Genomic DNA, 17,868 nt, shown 5'->3' with positions numbered 1-17,868 from the left:
TTTTATTGTAATACATGAGATGACAGGAGATCCTTTTTAACAAAGTATATCCTTTACTGCTTCTAGCTTCTTGCTGTCACATGTTTGATTAGAAACCAAAGAAAAGTAAGATGCTTAAATATTACTGTTAGAAGACATACAGGTTTTGTCTTTTCTTTCATTGTTATTTTTTCCCCTTTCCTTATCTTTTTATTTGGGGGGGGCGATTTTTCATGAAATAGTCTTCTTGTATTACGGGGACTGACAAAATGGTTCTCATGTAGTCTGCAAATTAAACACAAGTGCAGTGATTATTTTGAATAGCTAAATTACATTCTAGAAAGCTAGCAGAATTCATAGCATTGTCATTAGGTATCCGCTTGAATACAATTTGTGTAACCTTGGCCAAGACAGCCTGTCATTTTAATGTCAGTGTTTTATCTGAACAAGACATCATCCTTTCAGATACAGTGTGCAGGTTCCTTGCAAAGATGCCCGTGCAGAAACGTGTTAACAGTTGCAAATATGAAATGCTATCAAGTTCATCACTGTAGCTGTTTGTCACTGAAATGTCATGGAAAGCAGCTTTTAATGGTATCACACGTACTATGAAAGAATGGAGACATCTGTGTGCTGGGTGAATGAGGAAGGGTAAAAGACATCTTAGGAAAGGTCTGCGTTGAAGTTCGCGAGGTGCGCCCAGGGTTCAGTCACCCACAAGACCAAGCATTCAGTGATTGTCCTTTAAAGATCACTGTCCACGGAGGAAGTGGATCAGAGTAGCTCCCGCTGAGAAGGTACTGGTTCCCATTTGCCTTGTTCCCTAAAACACAATTCGAGTTTGCATTAAACTCCCTAGAGCTAATTGCCACCGAAGAGTCCTGCTTCCTAAGAAATCCAGAGCGTTGCCTCCTAACTCCGGATAGCATTTGTTAGGTCTTTACTCCTTGTCTGCCTGCAAGGCTGGCTGCGCACCTGTCAGTGCTGCGAGGGCTTCTTTTGTTTTTCTTTATTTCACGTAAACTCCGTAAGAGATGAAATAGGATTCGTTGCCGCATCCCCTCCGGATAAGGATGCTGTGCTTGGGCAGTCGGTCAGTTCTCCAAGCAGGCTCGCGACAGTCTGCCGCTGACCCCACAAGACTGAGTGCTGCGTGTGCGCGATTTCCTAGCTTCCTATTTACCCTTCATTAACGTTCTAGGTTCCCGTGTCAGTGGCTATGATGACACCTCAAGTTATCACTCCCCAGCAAATGCAGCAGATCCTCCAGCAACAAGTGCTGAGCCCTCAGCAGCTCCAGGTCCTCCTCCAGCAACAGCAGGCCCTCATGCTCCAACAGGTAACCGTCCGTCCTCCTCCTCCCAGGGCCGGCCACTCCACTCACCGACCCCTGCACCTGATCCGCTCCTTTGCCCATGGAAGAGAGAGGCAGGACAGGGTGGCTGGGGCAGGACACTGAGCGGGCCCCCGAGTAATCGATGTAGTTAGCATCCCAGCAAGGGAGGGGTCCTGCCAAAGCGACTGTGGTTTGGGTCTGGGGAGTACCCGATGGACTGAGATTAGGGCTGTAATTGGACTTGGTAGAACTAAGATCTTTTAGGCTTATGCGGCTTTACGCTCTTTTATTTGGTAAGCCCAGAGGCTTCTAAATGGTGTGAATCAAAGCGAAATGGGGAGCGCGTTCGGAGCAGGTTGAAATGTGACAGCTCTTGAAGTCCCCATTTCAACTCAGAGGCTCACAGAATTTTTCTTTTAAACATCAAGAGACATCCCGGAGTTGGTTACTTTTAAGGTGCAGAGTTCACTTTCCTTCTTTCATGTATGCGGATATGCGGAAATGAACTTCTGGCCGCCACGTGCCACAGAGACCTCACGTTCAGACTTCCCGGACCCCTGAACCAAAGAGACACGATTCAGAACTACAGTGACAGAAGTGGCTGGGGTGAGATGGTGGGGACCGGAGGCAGAGCGAGCTACCCACGCTGTCGATGCGGACGCTCACCACCCCGCCACCCTGCACAGCCCCACCCTTCAGAAAGCAGGCGCGCTTTTCAAGATAGAGCTTGCCCAAACTCCCTCTGCAAGGGCACTGGATTTTGTTGTCCCATCAAAGGTCATCCCTTCCCTTATTTTAATTAGTTTGTGCAGAAAATGGTATGTTTTTCATCAGTTCATTTTGGAGATTACTTTTCAGACAGTAATGCCAAGAATAGTCAGGGTGCGCTGAAATTTATGGTCGAGTCTCAAACTAAAGGTCAGGCCATTACAGATAAAAGGATGCTATTTTTCAAATCGCAGTTGTGTATGGCACCGAAAAGGGACAGTGGGTTGGCGCTACCCTCTGTTACTTACCGTCCTCTCTTTCCTTTGTAGCAGCAGCTTCAAGAGTTTTATAAAAAACAACAGGAACAGTTGCAGCTTCAACTTTTACAACAACAACATGCTGGAAAGCAGCCTAAAGAGGTACCGACAATACATATTTTACTTTCAAACCACAGATCCCAGAGGACTATCTAGTGGCTATTAAACTGTCATTCATCTCTTAAATGATTGCACAACTGAGCTCTTGGTCCGCAGCTCTCAGACCAAGAGCGGTGGTCCCGTTTTTCTCTGAGAGTTTGCTGGGTTCCGCTTGGGGGCTAGCCCCCAAGGCAGGGGTACCGCTGGTGAGCACGGGGAAGCGGGATGGTGGGCTGGGCCTTCGGGGTTCCGCCCACACGCAGGCCAAACAGCAGGCGAGATGCACCTGCGTTCGGCACAGGTGTACTTGGACACGCACTTGAGGTTTTCTCCGGCCCAGCCAGCTTGGGTGTGCGGGGACGGCCCTTCCCTTTGCCAGAATCCTCTCTTGTGAGGCTGGACAGACCACAGGAGTTCGACCAAGAGTAAACGCTATCTCTGTGTTCACCTTTTCTCACAAGTTAGGCACGTATGCTAATCGCTCAAGGCAGGTGTAAGATGGGACGACTCTTCTGAGCTTGGATGGTTTGGGCGTCCCTGACAAAACCCAGTGTGTCATGATGGCTTCCGTGGGCCCGGCGCTTGGTAAGAGCACACAGTTGTGGCACCAGGCCCCTCCAGCCAGTTGGGTGACCACTTCAGCTCCAGAAGCCGTAAGGCCTGCCCAGAGAGGGTTTCCACATGTCACGTCCTGTACGGATCCATGTCGGTCTAGACCAGTCCTTGGGGGGAGCATCGGTGCGCATGAGGGCATGACCATGCCATCTTTCTCCTGATTTCAGTTCCCGAAGTCACTTACCTGCTCATGTTTTTACCGTGGCCAGGAATGCTGTCCTTTTGAGTGTTCTCCTCAGAACTCCCCAGTCTGTAGTTTGAGAAACAGCCCCCAGCCCCCTTAAACGGCTTCCTTTCTGGCCCCAAGCCGCTGGTCATTAGTTTGGAAGGAGCCTCGCTCCGGGGACTCTCCGGGGCCCTGCCCCTCCTGTGAGCGTGGATGGCGGGCGGCGCTCCCGTTCCCCAGCGGGAAGGGCCCAGACCGTCTCCCTGCGCCGGCTCCTCCCTCCACATACACTGGGTGCTTAATCCATGCCCCGCTGAGCGTTCTCGCCGGAGTCCCATGCAGCAGCCTGGATGGCAACCCCCGCAGAGTCGGGCCAGTTTTGGGGTGAAGGGGAGGAGGTGCTTTCAGGAAAATGCTGACACCACCCTTAAGTACAGTGGCGCGCCCCCGAGTGCTGCTGTAATAAAAAAGGGAACAGATTAAAAAGTGTCTAAAATGTAAATCTAAAGGACTAACAGTAATTAAAATGGAAATGGCACAGGGAGGGAAGGCATGTAATTGTGAGATATCACTGTGCAGAAGGCTCTCAGCTTTGTTTTGCTGGCTGTTTTTCTAATTCAGTAGGGCTTACTCATCAGTGGCAGTTCAATGCGCGTTAATGACTCTGGGATTGCAGGCATCACTCTGGACAAAGAAATGATTATTGTGCGGTCAAAAGAAGTTCAAAGACAAGAAGGGAATTTCAGTTTTTTCCTTAGAGATCCACATTCAAGAGCATATAAATTAAGCCAAATGTTAAAAACCACAGTCTGAAAGCTGACTTCAAAGTCACAACTCTCTAATTAATGAACTGCGAGCTTCAGTTTGGACAAGTTGTGGTTTGATGCGCCCATAAATCAACATGACAGGCCTGTTTCACAGTCTCAGACAGTGCTTGTCATTGAGTCACATCAGATGTAAACACAGCAGAAAAAAGAAGGGCTATGAAGGAGGTGCAATTGATCAACAGAATTGGTAAAAACCCACTTTTGAAGCACATTATGCATGATCACAGGAAATGGTTACAGCCTCAAGAGGTTTCCCCTTCTGCTGTTGCTTTTTTGAATCAGATTTCTAACAGCCTTCAAAAGGGAGAATAAGAATTATGGAGTTTCTCCCCTGTGGCTCGCAGGCAATAACCCCCTGTTGTTATTTTGTGCTTCTTTCTTTTCAAAGGCATCAAAATTTAGTTTTTTAAAGATCTTTAACTCTACATTTGAAGACAAACAAAAAAGGGCCTCCACTGTCATTCCTATCAGTTACCGGGGACTGTGTTTTTCTTTCTGTTGCCACTTCTTATTAACCTCTTATTTGGTCTGTTAGAGTTTGGAAGGCACGTCTGCACGCTGAGAGAACATGAAAGTTCAGACGGGCTCAGAGGGCAGATAGAGAAACGTGAAGGGGAAAGTTACACGGCAGAAGGAAGGATAAAAGTTAACTCCCCCAAATGGCTGCTGTCAGAAAGGGGGCATCTTGGCACACAAAGATGATGGTGGTGTCTGAGTTTGGGAAGGGAGTATTTTGTATCTGAACAAGGAGAAGGAGAGACATCAGAGCAGCCTTTTAGCATCTCTAGGACTTGAGGTTTGCTGTGGTCGTGTTCTCTCATCCACTTCCAAGGCAAAGGTGACTCACAACCCAAGAGACAGGTTGTCTTCACATCCCGAGGGGTAGGCAGACCAGCGGGCAGGTCCCCTTGGATCCCATTCTCTGTTCCTCGTGCTGGTGGGTTTGGCTGAGAGCTTTTGTAACCGTGATTAAGAGATCCTTATTTTCCCGAGGTAAGGGGGATAGGCTTCTGAAATTATCATGCAGGTGGTGGTCCTTTTGTGCTAGGACGAAATAGAGTCACATGGTAGCAATTTCACGATGTGGACTGGTGGTTCTGATTTTAACAAGGTTTGAACTTGGATGTTGACAGATGGAACAAGTGTATTAATTTACTGAATCCCCAGTCATTAGTGGCTCCTAATTTTGAATCATCTGCCCCCACCCCACCCCACCCCTGTCACCACCACCTTTTTCCCCTTTTTTGATTACCCCTCTGGTAAGACACTTGATCCTCGGCCAGAACGATGTACCTTCACTCAACTTGTTTCTAAAGTTGCCTTGAGATGTTTCCTTGGAAAAGTTAGGCTCCCTGTTGAGCTGGCCCTAAGACCTTCTTAAGGGATAGATCTTCTGTAGCCCCATACAGCTCTTGAAGTGACTGCTCGTTAATATTTGACAGAACGGGTGTGGAAAATTGAAGGCAGAATTAATTTGCAGTGGAGCTACAAAAAAAAGATCCCATCCTGTGCGGGTGAGGGAGGCTAAGTTGATTGTTTTAAAAGGGCCTTTCGTCCGGGCAGTTATGACAGTTTATGTTAAGGCAGCAGGGAGGAGCCGAAGAAAGGAAAACAGACCTTTGACTGCAGCTCTAGGGAGGGGATCTGAAATGCAAGGTTTATCAGGGCATTTTCGCATTTTAACACTGACTACTGACCTGTCCAGGGGACTGCACGGAGACCTTTTTTGTATGCATTCAATTGGGAGAAGTAAACAAACGGGCTCGTATCCTGTGTTTGGTAACCGGGTGGGGAGCACAGTTTGGCAACCAGCATTGCTTTTAAATTCTTTCTTTGGACAATGGGCCTTGTATACTTTCACATCCTGGCTTTTCCAACGCGGACAGCTTTCATGAGCTTTTCCGAGGGATGGCCACAGAGACAACAGAAAAGCCATCAGTCATTTTATATAAATACAAAATTTTTAAACATTTCATTTACAGTAAGACAGGAAACACCCTCCCCAAACTCCAGCACCCCCTCTCCATTCTTTTCTACTTCAAGAAGAGCTGGTTCCCCCATCTTTTATTGTATCCATGTTGGGTTTTTTTTTTTTTTTTTCTCTTCCTTCCTTCTTCTTCTTCTTCTTCTTTTTAAGTGTCATGAATTAATATCTGTTGAGGAAGTGAAAAAATCATTTTGACATGAATATAGCTATCATTGGGTTTTACATTAATGTGATAACATGGGAAGGGGTGAAAACAATTGGATCATTTTATGCATGCTGTTCTTAAAATGAAAACACTGGCTTTTCATTTAAATTTATTTAAATTTTTGTTGTTAGTGGTATAGAATTTGTTTTTTGGAGTGAAACTCAATTAACTTTCTCAGTGGCATGGTAGTAAGTCTGAAATTGGTTGCTAATAGGAGAATGATGGTTTTTACTGTAAAATAAACTGCACGGAGACCGAAAGGAAACCACCATTTTTCTCTTCCTTTGAACTTGGCATCAGAAGGTCTTGATACACGTACCATTTTATGGCTGTATCAGATCAAGGTCATGTGTTAGGTTAAGTGAATGCAGTTGTTTGTAAAGTATAGTTATTAGAAGCTCTGAAAGGGTTGTACAGTCCCTTTTAGTTGCAGAAGTCTTCCTGATGTTGTGAATGATACTCAGAATTAGGAAAACCAATCTTGTGGGGTTTTTTTTTTTAACCTTTTTTTTTTTTTTTTTTTTTTACTTTTTTTTGGGGGGGGCTACAGTTTGGCAAGGGTTAATTCTCCTTTCATAACTGTTAGCCATAATGTGGCTAAGACCTCCACCTCGATTTGATTCCTAGCAGATTAAGGATATTAGATAATTTCCTTCTATTTATTGTACTACTGCACTGTATTATCTTTCTATCACTCAGATAATTACTGAGGAAATCTACATTAATTTTTTTTGGCTGGAGCGAGGCCTGCTAAACACAGGAATGATGTATTGATGTTTTACACAACAAAAGTTTTCCTCCTGTCATTGTCCAATCAACAAAAAGATATTTATCATACCATAAGGCCCCTCTTTTCAAGAACAAAGCGGGTGGGGAAGCAGGACAGGCCAGCCGACCTGGGGGTTTCTGAAACTAAAGCCAAGTTAAGGCATCTGAAGCTTAAAGTGTCCTTCACATTAAATACTCACAGTCGAGTACGATGTTGTTTGCTAAATTATGAATGTGTGTAATTAAAATCTAGTGGCTGTTTCTATGAAAGATTTACAATGTTATTTCATCGTTTGTCATGGCTAATTAACAATATTAGATGAAGTTTTTCTTCTTCAAAGGTCTGATTTTTTCTCATTTATTTATGTCAGGAGTGATAAACAGAGTAGTTAAAAGCTCCCGGTGCAGGCAAGAGGAAGGCAGCTAGTTCTTCCGTGTACTCTCCGAGGTTCAGGGTTCAAATCCCCCCAGACCGGAATGGCGCCTTCCATTGCTCTGCGGCATGAATCACTGAACGTTTCAAAGTCTGGAAGTTCACATCTCGACTAGAAACGCTCAGGCCTTTCAAACTCTAGGAAAAGCTGACTTGATGGAAGAGTTATGTTTTTGTGCCGCTGGCCGCGGAGGGCAAGTACGTCCAGCCCCCCTCCCCATGCCCCCCCTCCAGCTCTCTTCCGACGTGCTCTGTCCTGTCCCCGTCACACCAGCCCTGACCCGGAGCCCTCCACTAGACCCCCTGGCCACCATTGTTGGTGTCTGACGGTGACGTGTTTTGAAACGCCCCTCCTCTGAACCTTCCTCGGGAAGCGGCCCCATCTCATCGTCTTTCTCCCTGATCTCTTGCAGCAGCAGCAGGTGGCTACCCAGCAGTTGGCTTTTCAGCAGCAGCTCCTCCAGATGCAGCAGCTCCAGCAGCAGCACCTCCTGTCTTTACAGCGCCAAGGCCTCCTTACGATTCAGCCGGGGCAGCCTGCCCTTCCCCTCCAGCCCCTTGCTCAAGGTGAGTGTTCCTGACCTAGCAGGCACCGCTCCGCGGAGATGTCGGGGCCGAGGGGCGGGGGCTGTCCGCTGGGATACTCCGGCCCATCAGGAAGCGTGTGGGCCATCCAAAACAAGCATAGGCAAACCAGAGAAAAGGCTGGACGAGGTCCAAGGAGGGACCTTTGTAGAAGCCGAAGGGCTTGCTCGTGGATGCCAGAACGAAGACGTGGGGTGGGCTGATGCTGAGCAGTAGCCGAGGAACACCCCCCCCCCTCCCCCCGCATGCTTTCGGAGTAGGAGACAGCAGTGCGGCTGGGACTCAAGGACCAGTTCAATCCGATCAAGCACTGCCCGTTTGGAACCACAGATGAATTTTCTTGAAGGCTTTTGTTTAGCCAATGGAAGGTATATTTTTCTATCACTGTAACTTGTTCTGTTGGAAAGCTTAGTGATGCTTTTGAAATGCCACTCTTTTAGTTCTAGAGATAAATTCAGGTTTATTCTCTATATTGAGAGTAATCTCTTTTGTCGGGTTTTCTTTTTTTTTTTTTTTTCCATTTCTTGTTTGTATCCATCTGTTGTTTTTTTTTTTTTGAGCAAGATCTACACTCATCAGAACAGGTAGCATTTCTACCTCCTGCTCTTCAAAAACTAGAGTTCCGCGCAAGGGAACTAGATTTCACAGATTTAAAAGTTTCTCCTGAAAAGCCGTTGACGTGTGATTACCATGGGTGTTGGACCTCAGAGACAAGTGAGGATTTCTAGCCGTTTTAGGACATCCTCGTGGTTTAGGCACGTCTTTGACGTGCGTGGTGTGCATGCACATGGATCACGCGGAAACAGCGCAGGACAGTGTGGAAGGAGAGAAGAAAGTGTCACACTGTGTTTTGAAATACAGTTCCCCCACACTGTACGTGGTGCAGCACATTCCAGCCCCCTCCTCAAGAACCCTGGTCTTGGCAGTGGCAGTAGGCTCAGATGTATGTGTGTGGACCTTAAAGTCTGGTAGCTAATGCCTTCGGTGTCTTGGATTCTGTTGCCTTCTAAAGAGGCTTGAAAATGTGGAACCTTCTTCGTGGTGATTAAGACGCTCTCATTTGTTCAGTAACTTTCAGTGTCACGTGGAGCCAGGGAGGCACGTCTTCATCTGACTCTTCTCTCTGGAGTCAACCACACCCAACTTACATCTCTTCCAGGGTTTTCTGGTTTTTGTTTATGTTTTCAGTGTTGAAACTGGTGCTTTCTCCCTTCCTGTGCCTCCTGGCCCTCCTCCCCTTTTGGCCACTACATCTCAACTACTGGCTATACGGTCAGCATCTCCATGGCTGTCCAAAGAGAAGGTTTGGTAACAGAGCAGTACGAGGGGAGAAGAAAGGACACAATGGCGAATGCATTTTTGTGCTTGCACAATGTTGTAACGTGCATTAATTACACCTTCGGGTTTATTGTTGGAAACCTTGCAGGCTGTTCAGACACACCCACTGGACTCGGGCTTCAACCTCTCATCTTTTCCCACTGCTCCTGTACTATTAAGTTTGCTCACTAAGGTTCATTGTTATAGTACATCAGTTAAGCTGTCCAAAAGAAGGCAATTGGGCAGCGACAAGACAGGCTCATGTGTGATGTGAAAGAAACGAATGTGGTGATGCATGAAGTGTAATCTCTGCAGTAACATATCAGAGACACCAGTAGGTAATTCACTAGTCATGGCATTGATTGATATGCTTTACAATCTGCTATAACTATTAGCCCCTGCAACGTTAGGAAGGAGCATATTTAATATCTGAGGGGTGCCCCGATGTGTGTCCCAGATACCTAAATGTAAATACGCTATTTCGGGAGTCAGGTTGTGGCAGCAAAACGAGCTCCCCGTGCCATTGCCATCTTCTGTAGGCTCCAGAGGTGGGTTCTGTGTCTCCTCTCCCCTTGCCCAAAGTGGCTCGAGAATTCAGTCGTGTTGGACTACAACCCAATTTTTTTTTATCAGAGACATGATAGCTTAAAACTGATGTCATTATGAGGTTTAAATCAACTTTCTGCTTGCTTGAACATGGTCACCTGGGTATGGATGTACAAGGACAAAAAAAGGTTGATCAACTCTGTTTGTCTTTGAGCCAGGGATACCTGGGGTTGTAAAATTGAGTTCCATGAGCAGTAATCTGTCAACTGTCCCCACAACATACATTTTTTAAGCCGGTGTCTGCATTTTCTTTTATAATGAAGGGGTTGGTTGTCCTGGAAAAAGAAATGTAGCAGGGCACAGCGTTAGGTGTTACAAATGCCAGTGATGGCCACTTCGTGATACAGTCGTTGTGATTCTTTTACGTACCTGTTCGTGGCCTTGGCTAAGTCACCTTAAATGTGTAGAAATGTGAAAGAGAGAATAGATAGAACGTAATATTTTGGAGGCCTTTTTTTTTTTTTCCTGAAAGTTTTATGGTATAAAACGGAGGGACATTTTTGTTGTAAGAGCATTGCAGGATATTCTCTGTTTTACGTAATGAGTGCGTACGCTTTTCATTCTGGTCTCTTGAAGCAGCTGACCCCCTAATGTTCATGCTCATTCTGACCTCTTAATTTTGAAAATCTGAACTAGAGATTAGGTGTTCGACAGCGCGCGCGCGCGCACACACATACACACACACACACACACACACACACACACATACACATACATACACGTTAATGAATTTGTTTAAGCCGGTACTATTATTATTCCTGTCTACCATATTGGAGGAAATATGTGCTGCTTTTTGGAAACTTGATATCCATTTAGTCTGATGAGTGACTAGCCTGCCTTTTATCTGTCTTAATTCTGTCACGAGATTGTGGCTGTCAAATAACAGCACCTTCCAGTAGATGGTATGCATTGGAGTAATAGTTTAACATCGCTAACAAGGTATAGTAGCATTGATGGAGAAGAATGATTTGACTGCTCTCTGTAAGTCTGATGAGAATGTTCTCAAACGTAATTATCACAGTGAGATTTGACCCACAAGCATGCCTGTCGTCAGCGAGTTACTGTTTTCTCTACCAGTTCCCCTTGTGAGGGGTGAAACTGACTGGCCAGCCCCCTGGAAGAGAAGGAGAGCCGAGTAATGTCAGTGTACTCTGGAGGTTTAACAAGTGTAACCAGACATTTCGCCTTTGTCTTTGTTTGCTGGATGAACAGCTCACTCCTAAAACAGCTCCAAAGTTCCTGCTTTCCTTGGAGGGAAAGTTGTTAGAAGCCGTTTTTTTCTTCCATTTTTTCACTTCCCATGCAGCTGACCCAGAAATCAATTAGTTGGAGTTGAAAAATGGGCGGCTCGTTCTTTTCATGTGTATTTACTCCCTAGAAAATAAAAATAGGTGTTGACTTGCATGGCTTTCTATCAATATGCTATCATCAACAGACAAGCCTATTCACTATTGTTTCAACTGAGTAAACAGTGGTCGGAGGGTCAGCCATCTTCCCAGGTAATTGTTGGTGTGTGGATATCGGTGGCAGGCCTGTTAGCTACAAACACATCCCACATGTCACTTCGGAAGGTGTTTGAAAATAATAGCCCAGATGCAGCAGAACCGGACACGGGATTGTGGAGTGACCTTTCCCTTTGTTTAATTTGCCTCTGAGGCTTAATTTCAGGGGACAAGTAATAATTGAATATGCCTAATAACTAAATGCTCATTTGGGACAAAATCCATCAAAATATAATTGGCATTTGATTTTTATGAAGGGAGAAGAAAACCGACTTGGCTGTTGAGGATGCGTTCTAAGAATATCTGACCACTTAATGTATCATTCGAAGCCACCTTTTATAATATATATTAATTGCAGATACTTGAGCATTTGAACATTTTCGTGGAGAACCCGTGAGGAGAGACCAACTGTTTTTGTTAACGCTCCTCTCAGAAAGGCGGGGAAGGTTATTGGTCTGCTGTGCAATAATTTACTCCTCTTTGATATGCAAACGATCCACGGTGAATATAAAAAAATCCTATCAGACTCATTTCACAGTTCTTAACCACTCGGATTCTCTGGAGTCCATCGCCTCATTAGACCAGTGCTCTCCAATGCTAGCATAATTAAAATCTTTAACAGTTTAGCAAAGTAAAGATGTTTGGCTGATCACGTTGAGATGATTATCTATCCATTGTATTCTAAATGACAAAAATAAATTAAATTTAGACCTTGGCATTTTTTATTATGTGTTTCAAATGAATATAATGCACACAGCCTTCTTTTTTAATTCAATAGCTTAGGTTTGGTAAGAAACACGCCTGTTTCGGGTGCTGCTATATAGTCAGAAAATGGCAGGCTTTCTAGGATAGCTGTTACAGTTGATTGAAACAATGAGCCGCAGTCCAGACATCCAGTTCTAATGTGGAATTGCCTTGTGCTGCACAGGGCTGACGATTTCTTGTAGCTGTCCTTTTGAAGGACTGGCTGTGGTGGTTTGCTGTTGTCCGCACCAGCAGGTCCATGGAGGTGGATTCTGGAAAGCCTGGGCTGGGGAGGCATGCCTCCACAACACGGGTGATGAGGCCGTAATAGTGAGATTGACATACTGATGGTTTCTTCTCTTGGGGAAAGTACAGGTTTGACTCTTCCTACTTAAGACCCATGCCCATGCTGACCCCCTTAAGAAACAAGAGAACTTTATTACTCCAAGTTTCTTTTACGTTTGCATTTTATTCTGCAATGGTTCATTAGCATTGATCTAAGAAATGACAGTAATAATAGTGTTACTTGTTAAAAAAAAAGTTACACAGTTTTTCGGTAGACACATCCATCAATTAAGCATGTGGTACTAGAAACCAAAATTAATGAGGAAGATAGGTGTGTTAATGAAATAATCATAGTATAATCAATTTGAATGTTAAAAGTTGAAAAGCATTTCAGGAGGACGATATGAATTCATAATTTATGTCTAAAAGTGATTAATAAAAACTATATTTAATAACAAAGCTATTTGTCATCATTTAAGACTTAAGCACAAAAATTATTCATTTTGTGGTTCATGTTGTCATAATAGTAGAGTTGAACAAATTTACTTCGAGCCCTTCTTTGTGGCTGAAAATACAATAACATCTACCTACTCCTTTTCAAAAATCTGGAAACAACAGTTTGGATGGAGACCTACTGTCTTTGCAGAGTAACTGTGTTTTGAATCCTTTTCACGGAGGTCTTTTCTGTGTGATGAGGGCACTTCAACTCGGCTGTTCAGTGGGAGGACACGGTTGTTACTACCGTATTTGCCTTAGTTGGGAGGGGGGAAAGAAACGCACACACCAAAAAAAAAAAAAAAAAAAAAAAAAAAAAAAAACCCTAAAACTAGGCTTTGTTTACTGACTCTTTGATTTAATTACTGTTTGAAGAGGACGGAATTAGCTGTTAATTGATTTAATTATCCAATTTGTTTGTTTCAGGCATGATTCCAACAGAACTGCAGCAGCTCTGGAAAGAAGTGACAAGTGCTCATTCTGCAGAAGAAAGCACAGGCAGCAATCACAGCAGTTTGGATCTGACCACGACATGTGTCTCGTCCTCTGCACCTTCCAAGACCTCCTTAATAATGAACCCACATGCCTCTACCAATGGACAGCTCTCAGTCCACACTCCCAAAAGGGAAAGGTAGGAATGAGCCACCAAGATGTGTCCGGAACAGTCCTCAACAAGGGAGGGTGGGTGGTCTTGCTCTGCCATATCTCAGCGATACCTAATTGGATCCATGTGACTTGAATGTGCATATAATTACTTAAGAATGTGTTCAATATGGTTAGGGTGTGAAGCATCTAATAATTTTCACCTTTTCAACATGGAATTAGCACTTAATGCAGATCTAACCTAAGCTTAAGAACCCAGGCTGAGATAGTTTCTCACTGGATGGGCTGGATTTCAAGGGTTCCAGGCTTCCTCTTCGTGCCCAGTGCTCAGTCCATGCATGCTGGTCGTCTGGGCTCTGAGCACCTTCCAAGGGAGTAGTAGAGTCTGGTATTGGCGATTTTGAATCACAGGTCAAGAAAAGGCAGAGAACTTAGCCACTACATACTGCCCTCCTTGAAGGCAGGGAGCCTGTCTTTTGCACTGTTGTGCCTCCAAAGAACATGGCCTTTTTCCTGGTCAGTGCTCAGTGAAGGTTGGAAAGATGGGGAGATGGGAGGGGTCTGTATATGCACGCACACGATCCATGTCTATATGCACAGGTTTAAAAAAATAAGTCTTAACTCCTGGGGAGGAATGCAGTGCTGTCTCGGTCGCTGTATTCCTCTCTGGAAGTTAAGACTTTATCATTGTAGTTGCCCTCAGCTCTGCTTGAATGTTAGCTGAAGCCGAGTCTGTCTGAGATATCCGGAATACATCATGTTAGCAGATAGTTCTAAGAAAATGAAGCTGTTAATTCATGTTATTGGATCCTCACACCCCAGAAGCATTAATACTACTGTTGAATGCTTTTCAGAAGTGGAGTGTATATATATAATGCTCCTAAAATTAAAAACTTTTATTTTCAATGTACTATTTTTAAACGGTTTCCCATCTATTTCATATGCACAGTTTCCCCACACAGAAGAAAAGAAACTTTCAAAGTAATGTGTGATAGTAAATGTCACTTCCAGCAGGAAAAACAAATTCTATATTTTGTTTTTTAATAAAAATGACTCAGTGAAGTTTTTTTTTAATGACACTCTTCACTTGAGCAATTACAAATATAATTTCATATATTTCTTGAACTATTGAGCATTAAGAAGCCCACGGGTTTAATTAGATGTGTATCTTTCTACCAGCGACATTTTATCTATTCCAAGATCCATAATCACAGAAAATGCTCTCTGAATATTTGTGCATGTGTGGGCGTGTGTCCTGGTCAAGCGTAAGAACGTGAGACGTTCTGAGAGATGGGGATAATAGGTATTTAAACCAAAACTTGCAGCCATCCTTTTAAGAGCATTTTGGAACTTCTCTGGCAGACATTGGCAAAGTAAAAGATGTTTTAAATTTCCTGTTCAGAAGAATTTGAAGGATGGAATGATGGACAGTAAGACTGTGTGGAGGCATTGGGCCAAATGTGGCTTCTGTTGTTTCCAGTGAGGTTAGGTTTGTATGTCTGGAAGCCAGTCTTTTCTCTTGCTTTCTCACCTCTTACAGTGTCTTTGTAATTAAAAAATAACACTGAACCTTAGAGGGCTTTCAAGAAGATTCTAGGTTGCTGTCCTTTGCTCTACTTGCTTTTGGTGTCTAAGGTTGATGCTGTCCATTTACTGTGGAGCGATCGAATCACATCTTGATCCACAGGCAGAGCAGGCCATCCACTGGGAATTGCTGACCGGAGCACTTCAGGTATTTGTGGCAATCTCTTCGGCTGTTGGAGCCCGCAAACATTTCCTGTGACACGGAAAACTCTTCTTGTTTAGATGCTCTGTGCTCGGTCCCATTCTGCAGGGTTCTGCATCTGTAGTCAGGTGACAGATTACGGGTAAGTCGGGTAGGAGAAGAATAGCCCTCTCAGGTCTGAAGGTGTGTTGGAAAGTAAATGGATCATTCCAGAAGAATAAGTTCGTTTGGATTGTTTTTACGATCTGCACGTGAGTGAGACTTAACCTTCATTATACTACATGCCGAAATTAGAATACGGATCAGAAAAGAATCTGGGTTCTACTGAGCTGTCATCTGGCTGTAAAAACAGGCTGAATTTTCCAGTTACATATGCAAAGAAGAAGCGACTATGAAATTATCTGCCACTCCTTAGTATCTTGGCTCTCTCCATTAACATGACCGGGTGGGTTCCTAGTTGCGGCTGAATGAAAAAGAAAATGCTGGTTGGCCTGTTTAGCTGAAGCCGGTGAACAAGACTGACGAGCACCTTAGGTGAAAGATAGTTCGAAAGTTAGAAACTTACAGAATTGATCATGAAAAACTCAGTCATTAGTTCGCCAGCTTTGTGTGCGTACAGGTACTTACAGAATGAGGTTTTAGCTGTTTTACCTCCGGGTTTATCTTGAAAGCGTCAGTGTGATATCCTGTTTAAGTAGTGGAAAATGGTAAAAAGCTATCCCTCTGAAAATGTTCTCACTGCCTTAACGTTTGTCACAGCGGTCCCTCGGAGAAGTTTCGTCCCTTACTCACGAGTGCATTCATGAAATCTGTAACTTGGCCGGCTGCCCGCTGATTTCGGTGTGCTGTTCATTCCTGCTCTGTTCTCCCAGCGCAGTCTCTGAACAAGCTAGAGCTTCGGCCACCGGGGATGGTACCCTAGCCCTTCAGACTCAGCCTCAGATGAACAGCTTAAGAATCCTCCCCAAAAGGTTCAGGAAGGCTCCACGCAAAACAGCATTGGAAAAAAGCAGTGGTATCCTGAGGGGCTTTGTTGGTGAGAGTAGTGAGAGGTCTCCTAACCGCACCTAGGCTTGCACACTTCTTGGTCTCTTGGAAACCTCCCCCTCCCCCACTCTTGCCCCCGTGCGTGTTGCGGGCTCCCGTGAGCAGCCGCTGTGGCAGCAGCTCTGGGGTTTGGTGAGCTGCAATCTGTTAAGGAGATAAATAATGTGCTTGGCACGACACTCCTACTCTCCTCTTTAATTTGTCTTACACAAGGAAAATTATAATTAAATCATTCAGGGTAAACCCTCGAGTGTAGAGAAGGGAAAAAACACACTTTGGTAAAGATTGCCAATAGAAACCCACTTCCCCGTTGCGCAGCGTGGAGACATTTATCAGTATTCAGCACTATTACGAGAGGAGCGGCCCATGTGATTTGTGAGGCGGATGCCAGCGCTCAAATCAAGGCTTGTTAAGATCCTGTCCCTGTGCAATCACGGCCATTCAGCATCATTAGAATTCAGCACTGGCGCTGCGCTTCGTGCTTTGATTTTCTTCCGGCAATTTAATAATGTTTATTGTGCTGATTATATATAAATTCATTGGTGCAATAAACATACCTCGGTTGCCAGCGCCGGAGAGAAGCGTGGTGAAGGTGAAGTTCAGCAGGCAGGAGCTAAAGGGAGCTGAGTGGGAAGCAGGCGTGTTCCCGTCTCCCACTGCCATTTTATTCCCCAGGACCCAGGGAGCCATGACATCGTAGACAAACAGATAAAACTCAGACCCGGGATACCTCTGAACGCGAAGCTATCCTCTTGTTCCCTTTCACTTGTCTGACTTGCTTTAGGAAATTCCAAGTTTTGGTGTGGGTAAACAAAATCAACGGAATGCAAATGAAACATTTATTAAAATGCTAAATTTAGTAAAGCCCTTTGAGCTTCTTGGATCAAAGCAGCTATGTAAATACAAATAGCAATTACTACTTAAGTAATTGCCTGAATTAAAATTCTAAATATCACATTATATTATGGTGCAGTAGGGAAAGGGAAGGGAGCTCAGGCGTCCTCAGTTCTTCCTCTCTGCCGAGCACTGGCTACACTCTTGTTTTTGGAATGATGTCTCACTTTATCCTCATGACTGCTGGCAAGCAGTAGGGGTTATTATACCCATTTTACAGACAAGGAAATTGAGTCATAGAGACTAAAGAACTGACCTCGGGTCACAGAACTGATTACTAGATCCAAATGCAAGCCTGTCTATTCCCTTAACTTTGTAATACGGCACTTAGAGTTCTCAATCAGCCTAGAAGTGACTATTGAATTATGATAAGTTGGAATCAGTGTTCCTAAAATAAAGTTTAATTAAAATCCAACAAAAGGTGCATTGACTTCACCTACTGCGTGCACATCAACACGTTTTAAAGGAAAACAGCAGACGTTGCTCTTTTAAGATGGATACTGGTCTTTACTGGGCCTTGCATGAAGGAAGAGGGCAGGTAGGATTTGCAAAATAGACGCCACTGACAGTCTGAAACTCCGCGTAAAGAACGAACATGAAGCCCACGCCGGCTTTGCACCCAGG

The 17,868-nt window shown here is 44.5% G+C and overlaps 1 protein-coding gene across 4 annotated transcripts in view; it reads left to right on the top strand.

Annotated features, from left to right (window-relative positions):
• Positions 1 to 17,868, top strand: part of LOC111143744 (forkhead box P1) — a 596,731-nt gene that overhangs the window by 504,385 nt on the left and 74,478 nt on the right. For 3 of the 4 annotated variants that reach the window (XM_022497581.1, XM_022497579.1, XM_022497578.1), the window contains 4 exons: positions 1,181 to 1,318; positions 2,353 to 2,442; positions 7,854 to 8,007; positions 13,401 to 13,605. In XM_022497581.1, the coding sequence (XP_022353289.1) occupies positions 1,181 to 1,318; positions 2,353 to 2,442; positions 7,854 to 8,007; positions 13,401 to 13,605 (587 nt within the window). The remainder of the gene's footprint in view (positions 1 to 1,180; positions 1,319 to 2,352; positions 2,443 to 7,853; positions 8,008 to 13,400; positions 13,606 to 17,868) is intronic. The other variant, XM_022497580.1, reaches the window with a different exon arrangement.

The sequence above is a fragment of the Enhydra lutris genome, unplaced genomic scaffold (assembly GCF_002288905.1).
Source record: "Enhydra lutris kenyoni isolate GAN:26980312 unplaced genomic scaffold, ASM228890v2 scaffoldscaffold10, whole genome shotgun sequence".
NCBI lineage: Eukaryota > Metazoa > Chordata > Mammalia > Carnivora > Mustelidae > Enhydra > Enhydra lutris.
Note: the sequence above shows the minus strand (reverse complement) of the source record. Positions and strands in the feature narration are given on the sequence as shown.